This window comes from Tursiops truncatus, chromosome 20 (genome assembly GCF_011762595.2).
Source record: "Tursiops truncatus isolate mTurTru1 chromosome 20, mTurTru1.mat.Y, whole genome shotgun sequence".
Classification (NCBI taxonomy): domain Eukaryota; kingdom Metazoa; phylum Chordata; class Mammalia; order Artiodactyla; family Delphinidae; genus Tursiops; species Tursiops truncatus.
The window spans coordinates 5,589,812-5,607,082 of NC_047053.1; the positions used below are offsets into that span (position 1 = coordinate 5,589,812).

General features: G+C 46.4%; 1 protein-coding gene across 1 annotated transcript in view; it reads right to left on the reverse strand.

Annotated features, from left to right (window-relative positions):
* DNAH9 (dynein axonemal heavy chain 9) overlaps positions 1-17,271 on the reverse strand; it is a 299,550-nt gene that overhangs the window by 166,915 nt on the left and 115,364 nt on the right. The window contains exons 29-31 of the mRNA XM_033846740.2: positions 11,174-11,331; positions 8,545-8,683; positions 5,647-5,934 (exon numbers count right to left, since the gene is read on the reverse strand). Coding sequence (XP_033702631.1) covers positions 5,647-5,934; positions 8,545-8,683; positions 11,174-11,331 — 585 coding nt within the window. The remainder of the gene's footprint in view (positions 1-5,646; positions 5,935-8,544; positions 8,684-11,173; positions 11,332-17,271) is intronic.

Consider the following 17,271-nt stretch of genomic DNA (forward strand, 5'->3'; position numbering starts at 1 on the left):
GACCTCTTTCACTTACAATGTTTTCAAGGCTCATCTATGCTGTAGCATGTACCAGTACTTCATTCCTCCTTACAGCTGAATGAAATTCCATTGCATAGGCATACCACATTTTGTTTGTCCATTTATCAACTGATGAGTGGGTTATTTCTACTTTGACTGTGATTAATCCATCAACTTTTGACAGTATCTTTTGTAAGGTAAATATATATGTATCTCTACCCTTCCTTTTACCTTTTCTTCTCGTTTCCATCTCCTATCTTCTGCCAGACACATTATACTCTTACATTGCCATGTTTGGTAATATTTACATTCTGTTTCATACTTAGATTTAGACCTTCTCTATTTTCCATGATTCTAAGAGTTGAAGACAAATAGCGGCTTCGATTTTTACCACTGTAGATATTTTTCACTACAGAAGGAAGCAGTTGCCTGGAATACATCACGTTCTCTGTGGGCCTCATGTCATGACTTGACAGAGGATGTTCTGAACATCAATTCAAGGTCAAATAGATACTCTTTTCTTTTTTTTTTTTTTATTATTATTATTATTTTTTTTTAACATCTTTATTGGGGTATAATTACTTTACAATGGTGTGTTAGTTTCTACTTTATAACAAAGTGAATCAGTTATACATATACATATGTTCCCATATCTCTTCCCTCTTGTGTCTCCCTCCCTCCCACCCTCCCTATCCCACCTCTCCAGGCTGTCACAAAGCACCGAGCCAATATCCCTGTGCCATGCGGCTGTTTCCCACTAGCTATCTACCTTACTACGTTTGTTAGTGTGTATATGTCCATGACTCTCTCTCGCCCCGTCACAACTCACCCTTCCCCCTCCCCATAACCTCAAGTCCGTTCTCTAGGAGGTCTGCGTCTTTATTCCTGCCTTACCCCTAGGTTCTTCATGACATTTTTTTTTTCTTAAATTCCATATATATGTGTTAGCATACGGTATTTGTCTTTTTCTTTCTGACTTACTTCACTCTGTATGACAGACTCTAGGTCTATCCACCTCATTACAAATAGCTCAATTTCGTTTCTTTTTATGGCTGAGTAATATTCCATTGTATATATGTGCCACATCTTCTTTATCCATTCATCCGATGATGGGCACTTAGGTTGTTTCCATCTCCGGGCTATTGTAAATAGAGCTGCGATGAACATTTTGGTACATGACTCTTTTCTTACACTCTATATATTGATCAATATCAGGTTCACACTTACTTTAAAAAAAAATCCTTTTTCTCTTAGTGTTTTTAATTTTTTTCTTTGTTAAGACAGACAGATGCCTTAGTTCTCATAACTGAGAATTTCAGTAAAACACATGAGACATTTCATCTTGTTCATCTATTCTTCCTTTGAATTATCTACTTTTCGGGTCCTTTTCCTTAGAGACCGTGGACTTCCTGACTCGATTTGGATTGATTGCTTTCTAGGCCTGCTAACAGCTATAATTCAAGGACTTCCTTTATTTGATTCTGAAATTTTTGAATCCCAAGATATTTTTCTTGTTTTTCATCCTCGTTTTGCTATAGTATGTCCTCAAGTAACTTAATCAAATAGGATGCATACATAGTAAAATTTGTAACTCTTTGAAAATATCCTGAATGATAATTTGGTACGTAATTAGTTTTGAGATCACTTCCCCTCAGAACTTTGAGGGAATGGTTTTCTTGTACTCTACTATCTGATATTGCTGATGAGAGGTTCTGATGTCATCCTGAATTTCATTCCTTCCTGGGTCACCTGTACCACCTTCTCAATCTGTCACCCAGCCAGGAAACTTTTATCTTTTTCTGGTGACCCTTGACTTCTGAAATTCCATTATGATGCATCTTGGTATAAGTCCATTGAAATCCACTCTGTTCAGTACTGACTGAGCCCATGTAATCTGTACACGTTTGTCCAGTTTTTCAAGGGCTCTCTTTCTAGAATTCCCATTGACAACACGTTACGTAACCTAGATAATCCTCTATGTGTCACCTTGACTCTCACACTATCTGTCTCTCTTCGTGTGTGTACTATATATATTATACTTTGTTATACACATACACACACATATATATAGTTTCATCCTGGGAGATTTCCTCGGCTTTACCTTCCAATCCTCGCATTGAATTGTGTGTGTTATCATTGATTCAATTTTACATTTCAAAGAGTTCTTTGCAATTCTCCAATAGTTCTTTTCATTTTTTGATAGCATCTCATTCTTGTTTTATGGATCTCGTTTTCTTTATTTTCATTAAGGATACTAATTAGGACTTTAAAACGTCCTCTTCCTAACTTCCCCTGGAGTCAGTTGCTGCGTGTGTATGTGCGTTTGTGTGCGGGTGTCTGTCGGTCTGTCTGTCTCTTGCGTTGTCGATTGCCTCCAGTATCTGGTGAGCCTCGGGTTTAAACGGAGAGCTGCACCGTGTTTTCTAGGACGCTGGGGTGGGTGCTGTCTGCGGCTTGATATGCGGGTCTCCTTCCAGGCAGGGAGGACTGAGAGGGAGGTCTGTGCTCCCAGTCAGATCTTGGCCTTTGTCTTTATTCTTCTACTTGTGGGTGAGTGAGCAGGTGCTGGCCTTCAGGCCGAGGAGCCCAAACAGAATGTATGGGCTTCAAACTCTTAGAGCAGTCATAGTTTCCCTCCTAAAGACTTTATTAAATTCCCTTAGACCTTTCTTTTCAGCTGCAGTTACATGCTTGGCTGTGCGTGGTCCGCATTCTTGGGAACCTGGGCCTAGAAGGGGGAGCTGGGGGAGAGTGTGGGGAGCTAAGTGGTACAATGATTGGGTAAACAGACTTAATGCCCTCCCCCACCGGCTTAAGGCGCCCCCCCCTCACCCTGTGTTCTCAGTCCTCTTCCCCACCCCTGCCCTCCTTCACTGCCTAGTCCAAGCCCTGAGCTTCTCCAGGGTTCTGCTTGGCAGACTGGCCGCCTCCTGGCTCCTCTTCCCCTGAAGCCCTTTCTAAGCATATTTGAGCCTGCAGCCCCCCTGCTCTGTTTGATCTGTCAACCTGCTTTCATCCTCTTCCCATCTTTCCAGAAATCTATTCTTATATCCCCTTCCCAGTTTTCACACTTCTATGGGCTTATTCTATTTTTTTTAAGTTATATTATCACTTTTAAAAGATTGCAGGATGCCTTCTCAAACCAGAGCTTCCCTAGAGGTTTTTGATGAAGTAACTTTAAAAAGTTCAAGTGTACTGTGCTATACAGCAGAAATTAGACAACATTGTAAATCAACTATATTTCAAAGAAAACAGTTCAAGTGGACAGTGTAAATGAAACGTCGGTAGAAAACATCATCTACTGCAAGAACCTTTAGTAGATGGCATCTGTCTTATCAGAGGAGCAGAAAGTGGTTATGAAAAGAAGGGAAGAAAAAGAAGGAAACAATGTGGGGCAACTGACAAATAAATAGAAAGAGTGAGATTCTGAGCAGAAAAAAGTGCAGAAAATGGGGAAGGAGGGTCGTTTGCCTTAGCAGACTCTCAGAGAGGCTGGGAAGATGTGGACTGTCCTGCTTCTAAGATGTCAGCCTCAGTGCCTGCATCCTAGGAGCCTCATCGGATTAACTCATCTCTGGGGTGAGGGTGCCCCTCAGGATCAGAGCCTTTCAGAGGAAACCCCTCATCTGGCATCCAAAGCCCTCTATAACACGGCCACCTATTATCTCTCAGGTCCTATTGCTCCCTCCCCCTCCCCCACCCCAATACCCTTTTCTCTAGCCACACTGGACTTCTTGCTGTGGCTTGTACAATCTCTACGTCTCCCCGTCTACCCTCGGCTGACCCTCTTCCCTCTATCTGGGAGGCCTTCCTGCCCATCTCTACCTTTAAAAAGTCTATCTACCAAACTTAGGAGGAGAGAGGTTGGGAGTGGGGATTGCTCCACGGGCAAAACCAATCACAGCTGCAAAGGACCAGGTGATGCTTTGCTCTCTTCTGTAAAATGTAATCTCAGAAATGAAAGCAGACACCAGTTCTGTTTATCTGTAGCCAGAGCTTAATCTCAACCAATGCAAGTACTGTGTGCTAGAAACCCCACCTGGAGTGGAGAAGGAACCAGCCCCCAGTCTGTAAGTTCCTCAAGGGGGAGCACTTTCTCTCCTGCGAAGCAGCTTGGTGGCATATCCTGGAGAGGTAACAGTACAGGAAAAAAAAATTCTGCCCTTATCCCTGTATTCCAGGACCCTCTCTTGTGGCACCTGTCACGTCCTCCCTCCAGGTTTAGTTATCTGTGTGCAGGCACTTCTACTGTAACAACATCAATACGTCCTAAAAATGTTACCTTCTGCAAACAGACTCATGGAAAAACAAGATTGCGCAGACCACTCAAAATGTACAGAATGTTGTATCCAAAGCCCTCGAAGCTCAACAGTGCATCCTAATCCCAGTAAAAACACTAGCACAGTGAAGTCACTAGAGAGCATTTGCAACCTACCTCATGTCCGTTTATCCTCTGAAACCTTAAATCTGGGGGCCTGTGCTTCATTTTTCAAGAGGTAGATCATGGGTGTATGAATTTCTAATAAAGAACTAAAGATCGGATGTAGATGGAGTCTTCTTCACTAATCCACTGTTTTAATACATGAGGAAGTGACTTCACCCACCCTAAGCCTCCCCAGAAAACAGCACGAACCTCCGTGGTTCCTACAGGCATGAGACTAGCTATACTTGCACTAAAGTTTCAGGTTTTCTTTCTTTAAGTCTGTGTCTATTGCTAAATGTATTCATTTTCTATGGCTGTAACAAATTACTGCAGACTTAATGTCTTAAAATGACAGAAATTTATTAGCTTACAGTTTGGGTGGTCAGAAGTCTTAACTGTGCTCAAATCAAGGTGTTGAGGGCTGATTTCTTCTGAAAGCTGTGTGTGTGTGGGGGGGGTCGGTTCTCTTGCCTTTTCTAGCGTCTAGGGGCTGCCCACACTCCCTGGCTCATGGCCCCGTCCTCCACCCTCAAAACCAGCAGTGGCTGGTTGAGTCTTCCTCCGTGGGGTCACTGACACTCTCTGTCTCCCTCTTTCACTTAGAAAGACCGTCGTGATTATACTGGGCCACCTGGATAAACCCGGATCATCTCCCCACAGCCTGGTCAGCTGATTAGCAACCTTAACGCCCTGTGTGACCTTAATCCCCCCTTGCCACGTAATGTAACACGTTCACAAATTCTGGGGATTAGGTTGTGGACATCTTTGGCGGGGTAGGGGGAGGAATTATTCTATCTACCACCCTCAGGTTTTTCTTTAATTGTGTAAAGCCTGTCCCTGATCACTTCAAAGCATTTTCAAGATCAGAAAAATGCATAAGAACCAACACAGCTTCCACTTTATCTGACTGTCATTCCTGTATAGTGGTGCATGAAGTAATTCACATGAAAGGAACACGTGCTATAGCAAAGCCTGTGTCTCATTCCTCCCATGAGAATGTGAACCCCCTGACGGTAGGGGCTTTGTCCTTCTTTTGCATTCCTCACCGCACATTCCACACTGTGGATGTGCCAATAAAGAGCTACTGAGATGAACTGAGTTATTGCAAAGTCGATAAGTATCTGTACCTCTAAAGCTACACTTTGGATTAAGGATGAAGTATAATCCACTGTCCAAGAAAAGAATTAAGAGACAAAAAAATGTTGGGAGGGAAAACCCTGTACCTTGAGCACAAAGTTGTCCTCAGCCTGCAGCTTCAGCTCCACCACAGCCTTCCTAACCAAAGCTTCGAAGTTGAGGTCTCTCCTCCGAGGGACATTCAGGGCAGGAAACAGGTCCCCGATCAGGCCCATGAACACGGGTATGTCGTCTGTCACAATCTTGGGGATGTTGAAGTCTCGCAGGGAGCGCATCAGGACCTGGTCCTCGGGCCGGTCAGGATCTCCTCGCTTCAGGGATCCGGCCACCACCAGCACAGACTTGATGGCCCTCAGGCCCCAGTCATAGTGATCCTGCGGGAAGGCAGCAGGGTTAGACGAGAGCTGCTGGGATGCACAACCCCACGGGCTTGGGCTAGTGTCCGCAGGATTAGATAGCACACCAGTACTAGGTCACTTTTGAGGCCAAGGCAGAGGCAAAGGAAAAGATTAACGACATAGTAGATCATGATCCGGGATCCTAGTTCCTGGTCTGACATTAGTCACTTTTCTGGCTGTTACGACGACAGAGCAGACACAGAGCATATGGGGGGCTGGGGGTCAGGGAGGTTAAACAGACCGCTTCCAAACCTATCTGGCTACCCCTTGAACATTCAGAGGGTGGAAGGGTTGTCAAGGAGGGAGATGTGTTAGTTCTCAGAGGTGGCCGAAGGTGAGCGTACTTGCCTCAAAGAGGCCTTCAAACTCTGAGAAAAGGAGAAAAAAAAAGTTCCTTAAAATTTTTGTCAAAGGAGGCACCCAGAGGTCACAGGTTCTGAGTGTAGGCTCGTGGGATGGTGGAGCACACTGCTGACACCAGGGCTGGGAGTGGAGTGGTGAGGAAAGGGTGGAGCGTGTGGTCCAGAGCACAGACTCTGAGCTCAGACAGACCTCGGTTCAAGTCCCAGCTCTGCTACTTGCTTCACAGCAGGTCGTTATTTAATTAGAGCTGTGATGCTTGCTACAGAGGACAATTCAGTGTGCAAGGAACGCAGAAACATAAAACTGACTCAGGACCCCACTCCTGAGGCTGGGGACAACCCGTTCCTTCCAGCCTTGACTGCACTTCCTCCTCATCTGGGCTTGACTGGATCCCAGGTCTTCCTTTTCTTTCAACTTTTTATTTATTTATTTATTTATTTTTGGCTGTGTTGGGTCTTCGTTGCTGCACTCGGGCTTTCTCTAGTTGCAGCGAGCGGGGGCTACTCTTCGTTGCAGTGCGCGGGCTTCTCATTGTGGTGGCTTCTCTTGTTGCAGGGCACGGGCTCTAGGTGCGCAGGCTTCAGTAGTTGTGGCACGCGCGCTCAGTAGTTGTGGCTCTGGGGCTCTAGAGCAAAGGCTCAGTAGTTGAGGCTCACAGGCTCTAGAGTGCAGGCTCAGCAGTTGTGGTGCACAGGCTTAGCTGCTTCATGGCATGTGGGATCTTCTCGGACCAGGGCTTGAACCCGTGTCCCCTGCATTGGCAGGCAGATTCTTAACCACTGTGCCACCAGGGAAGTCCCCTCAGGCCTTCCTTGATATTGTTTCTTCAGGGAAGTCTGATCCTTAGCCCAGGCGCAGCCACCGTGTCCTTCGCCTTCATCATACACTGAACTGAAAGAGCAGTGCAGGTGCAGGAGCACACCCCGGGGAGGGCTGTGACCTGGCGCCTCGGAAGAGGCAGGAGACAGGGCCGCACGTGGTCTTTTGCAGACAGTGATAAGGATGCTGGTCTTTATCTTAAGTACAATGAGTACCATTTTTAAATGACCCCTCCAGCTGGTGGCTAAAGAATAGACATGAAGGACTAGAGTAGAGGTAGAGAAACTAGTAGAGAGGAACTTCCAAGCAAGAGACATGGGTGCTTGCAACAAAAGTGGTAGAAAGAAAGAAGTATTTGAGAAATATCCACAGGGTAGAAAGAACAGCCGTTCATTCATGATTAAATGTGGGGCTGAGGAAGAGGAAGGTGTCAAGGATAACTCCAGGCTTCCAGAATCAGCAAGTGAGTAAGCGATTGTTCTCCTGAAGCCCTGAATGCAGCAGTGGGCCTGCGGTGGAGCTGGCAGGACCACTGGCTTTAGATACTGAGCTGGAGGTGCATTTTAGACAATCAGGGGATCTGTGGCATAGACCACTGAATATACAGGCTTTGAGTTCAACAGAGAAGTCTGGGATCGAGACGGGAAAGTGAGTCACTGGGCTGAAGCCACTGGTGGCTGAGAACCGACAGAGAGGATGCAGTGAGCCAGGGCCTGGGAAGTGTTGAGAAAACAGGGGAGGTGGCTTCTTTTTCTTTTTTTTTCCTAAATCCATTTTGGACAGATTTCACAGGACTGAGAGGGCTCACTTTGTGGCAGCAAAGGTGATCCAAGTAAACACCCGAAAGGAAAGAGAAACTCATTGGGAATGCCTAGGAAGCCTGATTGGCTGTCCGTGACACCAAGAAATTCTCCATCTAAGGCATAAACCTTGGAGGCTCTGGGTCATGTTGTAAGGTCTCTTCTGGAAGGGGTCCGGCCCTGGGCAGAAGCCACACTTAAGGAGCAGCAGCAATGAGCAGTGCAGTGCTGCTTAATGCCTGACTCTCTCTCCCCCATCTTCCTCCCTTCTCTCATTCCTTCAGGTACAGACCACTCCCTCCAAGGGCTTTCATTCGCCACTGCAATGTTTCTCATGGGACACTGGTGATCTATGAGGTGCTGCTAAGTATTCTACTAAAAAGGGAGTTCTGTGGCCAAATCGTTGTGTTTTTTTTTAATGCTGGGCTAAGAAAATGAACATGAATCTTTATTATAGATGTTTCTAGAGCGTGTAATATGCTTATGGGCACAGTGACTCTCTATGAGAAGGTTCTAATGTTTCCCTAACACACTGGCTCCAGAACCCGTCCAGAGCTGGGACAATCACACGCAACTGGTCACCTGGTCTAACCAGGGATTGTACCTGTTTAGAGAGAAGCTCTTTGCACAACTTGTAAAGGGTGATGAACTTCCTGGCTAGTAACCGTGCTTCAATGAATCCTTCTGCCACAAGCATGATTTCACAGATCAACTCAAAGTCTGGAACGACCATCGCGCAAGGCCTGTGTAAGGGAGACAGAGGGCTGAGACAGTCCCAACCACAGTGGAGGGGAGCTTGTAAGACAAGAGACACTGGCTGAGATCACGGACGGAGGCATGTGTGAGTGTGAAAACTGAGACCTTAGCAATTATTTCGCTGAAGACTTTCAATGTTAAGATGAGTTAGTAAGGATAAAGGGAGTAAACTCTCTTGCTCAAGGTGATGGATGATGTGAGCAGATGGGGACAGAGGTGGGGCTACAATGCAAGTCTTGTAACTTGGGTCCAGTGTGCCTTATACAAGGCACAGATTAGTAAAGCCTCAGTAATTAGCAGATTACCAATTAGTGATCTTCTATCATAGATTAGGGGCTAAGGTTGAGGAATAGAGTCTCTCTTGTTATCTGCAAGAAAATGAGAATCTATTTCTCCTCCTCAAAACTTGTCTCCTCCAAGTCTAGATGATCAAACTTATTCTATGCCTATTTGCATACAAATGTCAATACGTAATTCTGAGGTCTGAAGTAGGCACCTATGAACCCCACTTTGCCACAAAATGGCAAATATGAGAATATAGAAGGGGATTTTTGTCTATATATAAGGATTTATTGTGATTTTTTCCCCCTCTAGGTCTAGAAACATTTTATTTTAAAATTAGCTAATTTTAAAATTAATTCATTAGGTATGTGATAGGAGACTAAAGTTGTTACGTTTCTTTAATTGCATTTTCCCTACACTGATATAAAATTTTCAAAAACATATCATTCAAGTACATTTTTCCCTTATATTATATTCAATTAGATTCAAATTCAAAGGAGCAAGCAAATACTTAGATTCTCAAAATTAATTTGTAACCTAAAATAAGGTTAAATATGCATCCGTACAACAGAGTGCAATGCAGCTGTGAAAAATAATGCTGTAGAAGAAAAACTATTTAATGACACAGGAAAACATTAATTAATGAAGGCAGGGTACTAGACTCTATAGAGTCTGATCCCAAGTTTGAAAAAGAAATACTCTGCCCTCACAATACTGGAAGGCAGGTGGCAAGGGGTCATACTGACTTTCTCTGGATGATAGGACTGGGGTGAGCAGAGCAGAGTCTGGAATCAGACTGCCTAGGTTCAAACTCTAGTTCTGCTGCTTACTAATTGGGTTACTAGCTAACCTTAGTAACTACAGTTACCACCCTGGGAAATCTGCTGAATCTGTTTTCTCACAGTTCAAAGGGGGATCCTAATAGTATCTACCTCATAGGGTTTTTGTGAGAGTTAAATGTGAAAGTAGATGTTTGTACTTATTATTTTTACAAGTACTTTTCTGTTTTTCCCCCAAATTTTCTTCTATGGGTATATGTTCTCTTTAAATTCAGGGGAAAAAGTGTGAGGAATAATTCTTATCAGGGTGATAACCCCTGTCCAGTATTGTTCATAGCACACAGTTTACTTAATAAATACTTTGCATAAGCAAATAGTGATCAGTATAGTACTCTGTGGCACCAGTTCCCACAGCCTGCTGACATTCTTGGTTAAGGTGGGGACCTGCCTGAAGGAGGAGGTACCGCCCCACCCCTGGAGCAGTGAAAGTGAGGGACTGAAGGACACAGGGAGCTTTCCAGTGGCCTCCTGGGCCTCTGTGTCCGCAACAGGGAGCGCTGGGTCTCAGTCCAAAGACGAGACAGACAGCTTTGTTTTCACTCTCACAGCCTCCCTCTCAGGTACCAGTTCAGTAGACAGACAATCAGAAGCCATGAAGGATCTTTCAGCTTTCTCTTTGTTGGGCTGACTTCTCTTTTCTGAAAAAAGAACGAAGACTCCAGCCCCTGCTAGGAAATGCTTTTGTGTTTTCTTATCTCAATAAAGAAGATTTAAAAGCGTGGCAATATCCACTGGTGGCAAAGGTAAAATAAAAGAGGTGCTATCATGTGTCACCTGTGAGACGGTCATTCAGCACAGCTCTTTGTAGAAAGCAATTCGGTAATGTGTATCAAGAGTCTTAAAAAAGTTCCTCCCTGTTAATTCAGTGATTCCATTCCTGGGAAGCTAGCCAAAGAAAATAATCATGCATACAAAAAAAAATACTTATGTATATTATACCATGATGAATAAATTTATTTTAACTGTTATATTTAACTACTGTGGACTAGTTAACTACATTGTGGACCATGCATTTGATAGAATAAAATGCAGTCATGAAATGAGATTTCTTAAGAATACCTAACAGAAGAAGAAACCATTTATGATAGGATTATGATAGACTATGAAATGAAAATACAAAACTGTGTGTAGACCACACACGTAGACTACAAATGCATGACTTTATATGCCTGTAAAGAAAAGAACACAATTAAGCAAAAAATAATTTTACTGGTGATGGCATTAAACGTGGTTTTGTAAAATCTACCTTTTAATATGTTCCACATTTCTTTTAATGTATATGTCATACATTTTCAGTGGAAAAAATAAAAGAAGCTTCTCTCCGGGGCCCTTGCACGGGGCAGAGCAGACGCTCACCTGAACAGAGCCTTGAGGTTTTCTGGCAGCTCCGTGCGGCCGGCGTAGCCTGGGTTCATGGTGATGAAAATGCCCACAGAAGGGTTCAGGCTAATCTCCTCTCCAAGGAAGTTGAACCGCTGCTTCTTATCTCGAATTGCATCTTGAATGCTTTTTACCTGGTGAACAAGTCATCGGAAAATGCTCCCTCTGCGTACCAGAGGCGGAGCGGTAGCTAAGGCTGGGACCCTGTGGTCACACAACACAAACACTTGCTCTGGGCCCCCCTTCATGGAAGGACAGGACTGACGACTGCGCCCTGGGCTCTTTACCGATGGGCACTGGGTGCATGTCCAAAAGAAATCTGGCCACCCGTATCCCCATATCCACACTTATCACATGGTGCCTAAGAGGTTGGGGGTGAACAGCAAACAACCCTGACCGCCAGTCCTGTCCACACCCTCCGCTGTCTTGAGCATTGTTCTGTATTATGTCATGTGATCCTCACCAGGATGCTCTGAGCGTGGGCTCTTTAGTACCATCATCCCAAGAGGTAGAGTAGTTTGCTGAGCCCTACACAGCTGCTAAGTGCTGGCGTCTGCATCTGAATCCAGGCACGTGGATTCTGGAGCCTGGGCTCTTAGCTGCTACATGGTGGAGAGAACGCTAGGACCTACCCTCTAGGCTTGTTCTAGGAGTAAATGAAATAAAGTCCGCGAGGAGTTTAGCACACAGAAAACGCTCAAAAACAGCAGCTAACATGGGCACTCTTGATGTGACCGCCGCCATCACTGCAGTGTGTCCTCATCTGGATCTAACCCTCTCGGCTACCCCTCCGTCTACATCTCTGGAACGAACCTGGAAAACACAGGCAACTCCGGTAGGGATGGAGGGTATGGTGAGGAGCGGGGGACAAAGCAAAGGGAGGCTGGGCCAGATCCCCAGGGGCTATGCGTGCCTTTCTAAAGAGATTAGACTTTTCCTTAAAGGTGGTCTGGAGCCGGAGGGGATTTAATAAGCTGAAGGTGGACCTAGTTAGATCTAGATTCTAGATCATCCTTATAGCAGTGGAAGGAGAGACAGAAATGAACATCTGGTGCTTTGGAAAAGCGTGTGTGATAATGATCAGCAAAAGAAGAAAGGAAGACAAAAGGGGCTCACTTGTCCAGCCAGGCCTGGAATGTCTCTGAGTATTTCTAGCCTCTCAGGGCTCTTGAGAGCAAAGTCGGGAAGCTGGGGCCGGGGCAAAGGTTTGAATGAGGCTCCATGCCTATCAGCTGTGATCGGGGTGTTTAGAATTGTCAGGGGTTCCGTGGAGTTGGGCTGCAGGGATATGTGTGTGTGCGTGTGTGTGTGTGAGTGAGAGGGACAGAGTCAGAGACAGAAAGACAGAGAGAGAGAAGCACAGAGAAAAACAGCTGGAGTGTATATAAGAGAGAAGGAGAGAGGAACAGTTGGATCTTAAACAAGAGAGAGACAGAGAGACAGCTGGACCACGTATCAGAGAGAGATAGAGACAGAGAGAGACAGAGATACAGAGAAGGAGAGGGAGGGAGAGAGAGAGAGCTGGACCATAAACAAAAGAAAGAGACAGACAGACAGAGACAGAGAGAATTAAAGCTGGAACACTTACAAAAGAGAGACAGAAACAGAGAGACAGCTGGACCAGAGAGACAGCCACACAGCCAGACAGAGACAGAGAGAGAGAAGGAGAGAGAGAGGGAGAGAGCCTGAAGGCCGCTGGGCCATCCACCGCGGGCGAGGCGCTCTCCAGTGCCTGGAAGGGCGGCACTGCCAGAGCGCCTGGCGGGTCCACAGTTGCGATTCCGCTGCTTTCCCAAGTGAAAGTCTGATGACAGAATGCGTCTGAGCGCACAGCAGCTAGCTGGAGGCTGAAACGTCCTTGCCGCGCACAGCATGTCAGTGTGTCCTGGCAGAGGCAGCCTCCAGCACCCAGCACGCTGGCCGAACAGCTTGGGCTCTGCTGGTTCCCGTGGCACTCGTAGCACTGCTGGGCCATGGGGCCTCTCGCCACCCTCATCACCCCGCGAAGCCTACGAGTGGGGAAGGCTGGGGTCTCTCCTTCTGCCCCGGCCCTGCCACCTGTAAAATACACAGAGCTCTCTCCTTGTGGCGGAGTAGGGAAGGGACTTTCATTACTACTTGCAAATGGCTCTGACACCTTTGGGCTAAGGCCAGAGCCCGGGACCCTTTCTGCCACTCGCTCTGACTCAGCACTCTCTCCTGCGCCCCGAGGCCCAGACACCTCACGCTCAGTGAGAATCTGTGAGGCACTGTAGGACTTGCAGCATCTGTGCTTTTGTGTAAAATTCTGCGGGGGCTCTTGAGGGAGAGTGTTGGACAGACTTGAGGAGGCAGTTAAGGCTGAAGCCTCACTGCTGAGAGCAGCCTCTGATGGCCCGGCTCACGCAGGACAGGAGGCCGTCTGCCTGGCATTTCCTTGATGCCTTAAAAGCAGCTGAGGTCCACAGAACAAGCCACTGGACTGTAACGGTGCCCAGGGTCCAGGGGGCCTGGTAAAGTCCGGAGGTCCTTCAGGAGGCGGTGGGGTGGGGGGAGGGTAGAAGCAGGTGAACCGGGATCATACGGATTAAACTGCAGCCCAGCCAGGTGGAGGTGCACACACAGGTAGGTACGGACTGTATCTAAGGTGCCAGGTACACTCCTCACTCGTGGGGGTCCGTTTCCCCACTAGAGACTCATCACTTTTGCCATGGGGAACAATAGCGGAATAATAACTGTCATTTACTGAGCCCTTGATATGTACCAGGCGCTCTTCTGAGAATTTTATATGAATTAACCCATTCAGTCCTTTCAACAGCTGTATGAGATGGGTGGATCCTCATTTCATAGATGGGGAAACTGAGGCTGAAGGCAGTGAAGACTGCTACAGTCTTGGAAGATGCAGGCATTAAGGGAGGCATGAGGGAACTCTATACTATTTTGCAACTTTTCTGTAATTGGTTTTCTATGATTTCCTACAATTCTAAAATAAATTCAAAATAAAAAGTTAAAAGAAAAATGAAACTTGCCAGATGTCCAACAGTTAGTAAGCGGGGCAACCTGCGTTAAAATCGGGCAGTCTGGGGCCAAAGCATATACTTTTAGCCACTTCCCCACACGGCCTTCTACTAGTAGGAACACTGCCAGCCACACACAGCTCCTCATCTAATATATACCATTTCAGAGAAATTTGTTTTGCTCTGAAAATAATCATGCTTGTTACAATTTAGAGACATAGGTTTCCATGAAATAAAAAAGGTGCTTTCTCCACCCATTAAGGAAACAAGCAAAAATGGAGATGTATGTAGAAACCAGTGTCCTCTACTGGGGGTGATTTTGCACCTGCCCTCCCCAGGGGACATTTGGCCACATACGGAGACATATTTGTTGTCACAACTAGGGGGGAGGTTGCTGCTTGCGTCTAGTGGGTAGAGGCCAGGGATGTAGCTAAACATCCTGAAACGCACAAGACAGATCCTTGCAACAAAGAATTTTCAGGCCCAAGACAGCCTTAGTGCCTAAGTTGAGAAAACCATGATCTGGACCAAACATTTTACCAATGAGGAAACTGAGGCCAAGAAGATATAAGTGACTTTTCCACAATTCCACACCTGTGTCCCTGGGTCCTACCAAATTCGCATGCACATTCTTGGCCCCAGCCCAGACTGACCAAATCAGAAATTCTGGTGGTGTGGTCCAACAAAGCATCTTTTAATAAGCCCTCCGGGTGATTCTGATGCATGCTGAAGTCCAAGAACCACTGCAGTCCAGTCAGTTCTTCGATTTCTACTCGTACTTGCTTCTGCCCAGGTGTCTCCATTCACACCTGCAGACTGACCCCCCTCCACCTCTCAAGGAGCCTGAGTCCTCCGATCCTTCTGCCCCACCTGCCATGGAGAGGACATGTCCCTGCAGCCCACTCACCTGGACCAGCCAGGCTTGATCCTGTGGGTCTTGGTGTGAACCCAAGCTCCACGGTCCTCAAGCATTTTCTCTTTACTTCACAGTCTCCCTCTCAACTCTGGTTCTCAATGTTTGCTGAACATGAGAACCATGCAGGAAGGTTTTTTTTGAACTTTGATGCCTAGGTCCTGCCCCAGACCAATGAAATCAAAATCTTTGGGGTGGAGACTGTGCATTTGTGCACTGCTATTTTTCAGAATTGCCAGGTAATTCTAACGTGCAACCAGGGTGGAGAATACCGCACCCAGGGCAGCTTGTCTCCAACTTCATGGTGCCTATGACCCACTGGGCGTCTTGTGAAAACGCAGATTCTGTTACAGCAGGTCTGTGGTGGGTTTGAGAGTCTGCGTTTCTAATAGGTGCCCAGGGGATGCTGATGCTGCTGGTCCGCCGCTGGAGCAGCACGGGGCTAGCTGCCACCACCCGACCCAGCAACCTCCACTGTCCATTCTCAGGAGTGGCCTTGCCCCAGGACCACAACGCCCCATTCCAATTCATGACCCTCCACTGCCTCTTGACTAGATGGGCTCACTTTCTTTCAGTTTCTACAGGCTTTAACTGCACCTCTTGAATGGAACTTCCTTCCTGCCTTATATTTTAGATGCATGTGTAGGTCTTACTTCTCTATATTGCAGCCCAGCTCTGACATCAAATGATCAGTCCTGCTATCTACACAAGCCACGTGTGCTTGTCTGACCACAGTGGCTTGACTGGATATCTTAAGAATGACATCTTTCCCTCCAAAGACTGGAAGTTGGTGATCACAGACGGTTCTGCCCCTATACCCTCCCACCCAGGTAGGGCCTTGCATCAGACACAATGGTGAAGAATCAAAGTCATCCCATCTTACCCGCAGGTGATAAATTTTAAGGAGGTCATCGGCTAGCCCTAGGCTATGCTCCTCCTCTCAGCTTTTTCTCCACATCCCTCTATGTTGCCCCCCTACATTCTAGGGAAGTGGCCCATTCATTCTGTGGTCCCCTGGGGTCATTCTCTTCTCCAGCCTTTGCCCCCAAATGCCATGCATTATTAAAATCCTGCCTGGCTCACTCCATGCTTCTCTCTGCAGTGGCAGATTAGAGTCTGCTGCCTTCAGGAAGTACAAACCACTCATCACTTTTAACATTTAGAAAAATATTTCTATGTTTTTACCTTAGACCTTAAACTCCTATATAAAGGGTGTTACATGGGAGTTCCCTTGGCTCTGAGAGGCTACCATTTGTTCAGCTCCTTGAGTACTTGGAACACTGCTATGATGGGCTCCCGAGTCTCTGCTAGCTGCTCTGCTGCTTCTAGCCACTTGCTGCCCCAGCCCAGCCCACTGCCAGGGCTCGTACCTGTGGAAGGGACAAAGTGGCAGGGATGCCTGACCAGGCAGCGTGGAGGGGGACCAGGGGCTGGAGGTACAGAGTAGTGGCACATGTCCCCTGGCCCAGATAACCCAAGGCCTAGGGAGCTGATTGCAATAGTAGTGGCAAAATTCCCCCCAAAAGTATGTAGTAACTTATACATTTTAAAAATAACAGAGTAATTGTTCTTGGAATTGCCACAGTTTTCCCAATTGGATATGCAATTCTGCTTGACCAATCTGACAAAGACATGAAAATTTCCACCTCCAAGAATACCGAGGCATGCTCACTTTTGTAGAAGTTACTGGGAAGAGGGGCACAGACATGTGAGGAGAGGAAAGGAGGAGAGGCAGGAGAGGAGGGGTAAGGCGGGTAGAACTGTCACAGCTGGTGCAGCTTCTGCACCAATATGCCAGCCTGGATTGCAGCGTGAACAGTTAGTGCAATTTTCTCCTTGGATGGGTCTATGATTTTAAATGGTACTAGCTCAGATTTTGCCCAGGTTGTTGTCAGACCACTTTCTTAAGAATGTTTCCTATGATGTATTCCTAGACGAGAGTGTGGAAGCATCAGGGAATTCCAGATTGAATTTATTTCATTTAATTCCAGAAGCAAAAGGGAATTAATCTTGAACTCGTCACTGACCTTGTGTTTGGCAATTTCAAAATACTGTAAGGCAAATCCACAGCATCTGTCTACTATGCACTGGGGACAGTGGCTGTTGGGCACTGCCTCATCGGTTAGGACACTGTTAAGTTTGTTAAGATAGCCAGAGCCTGGCCG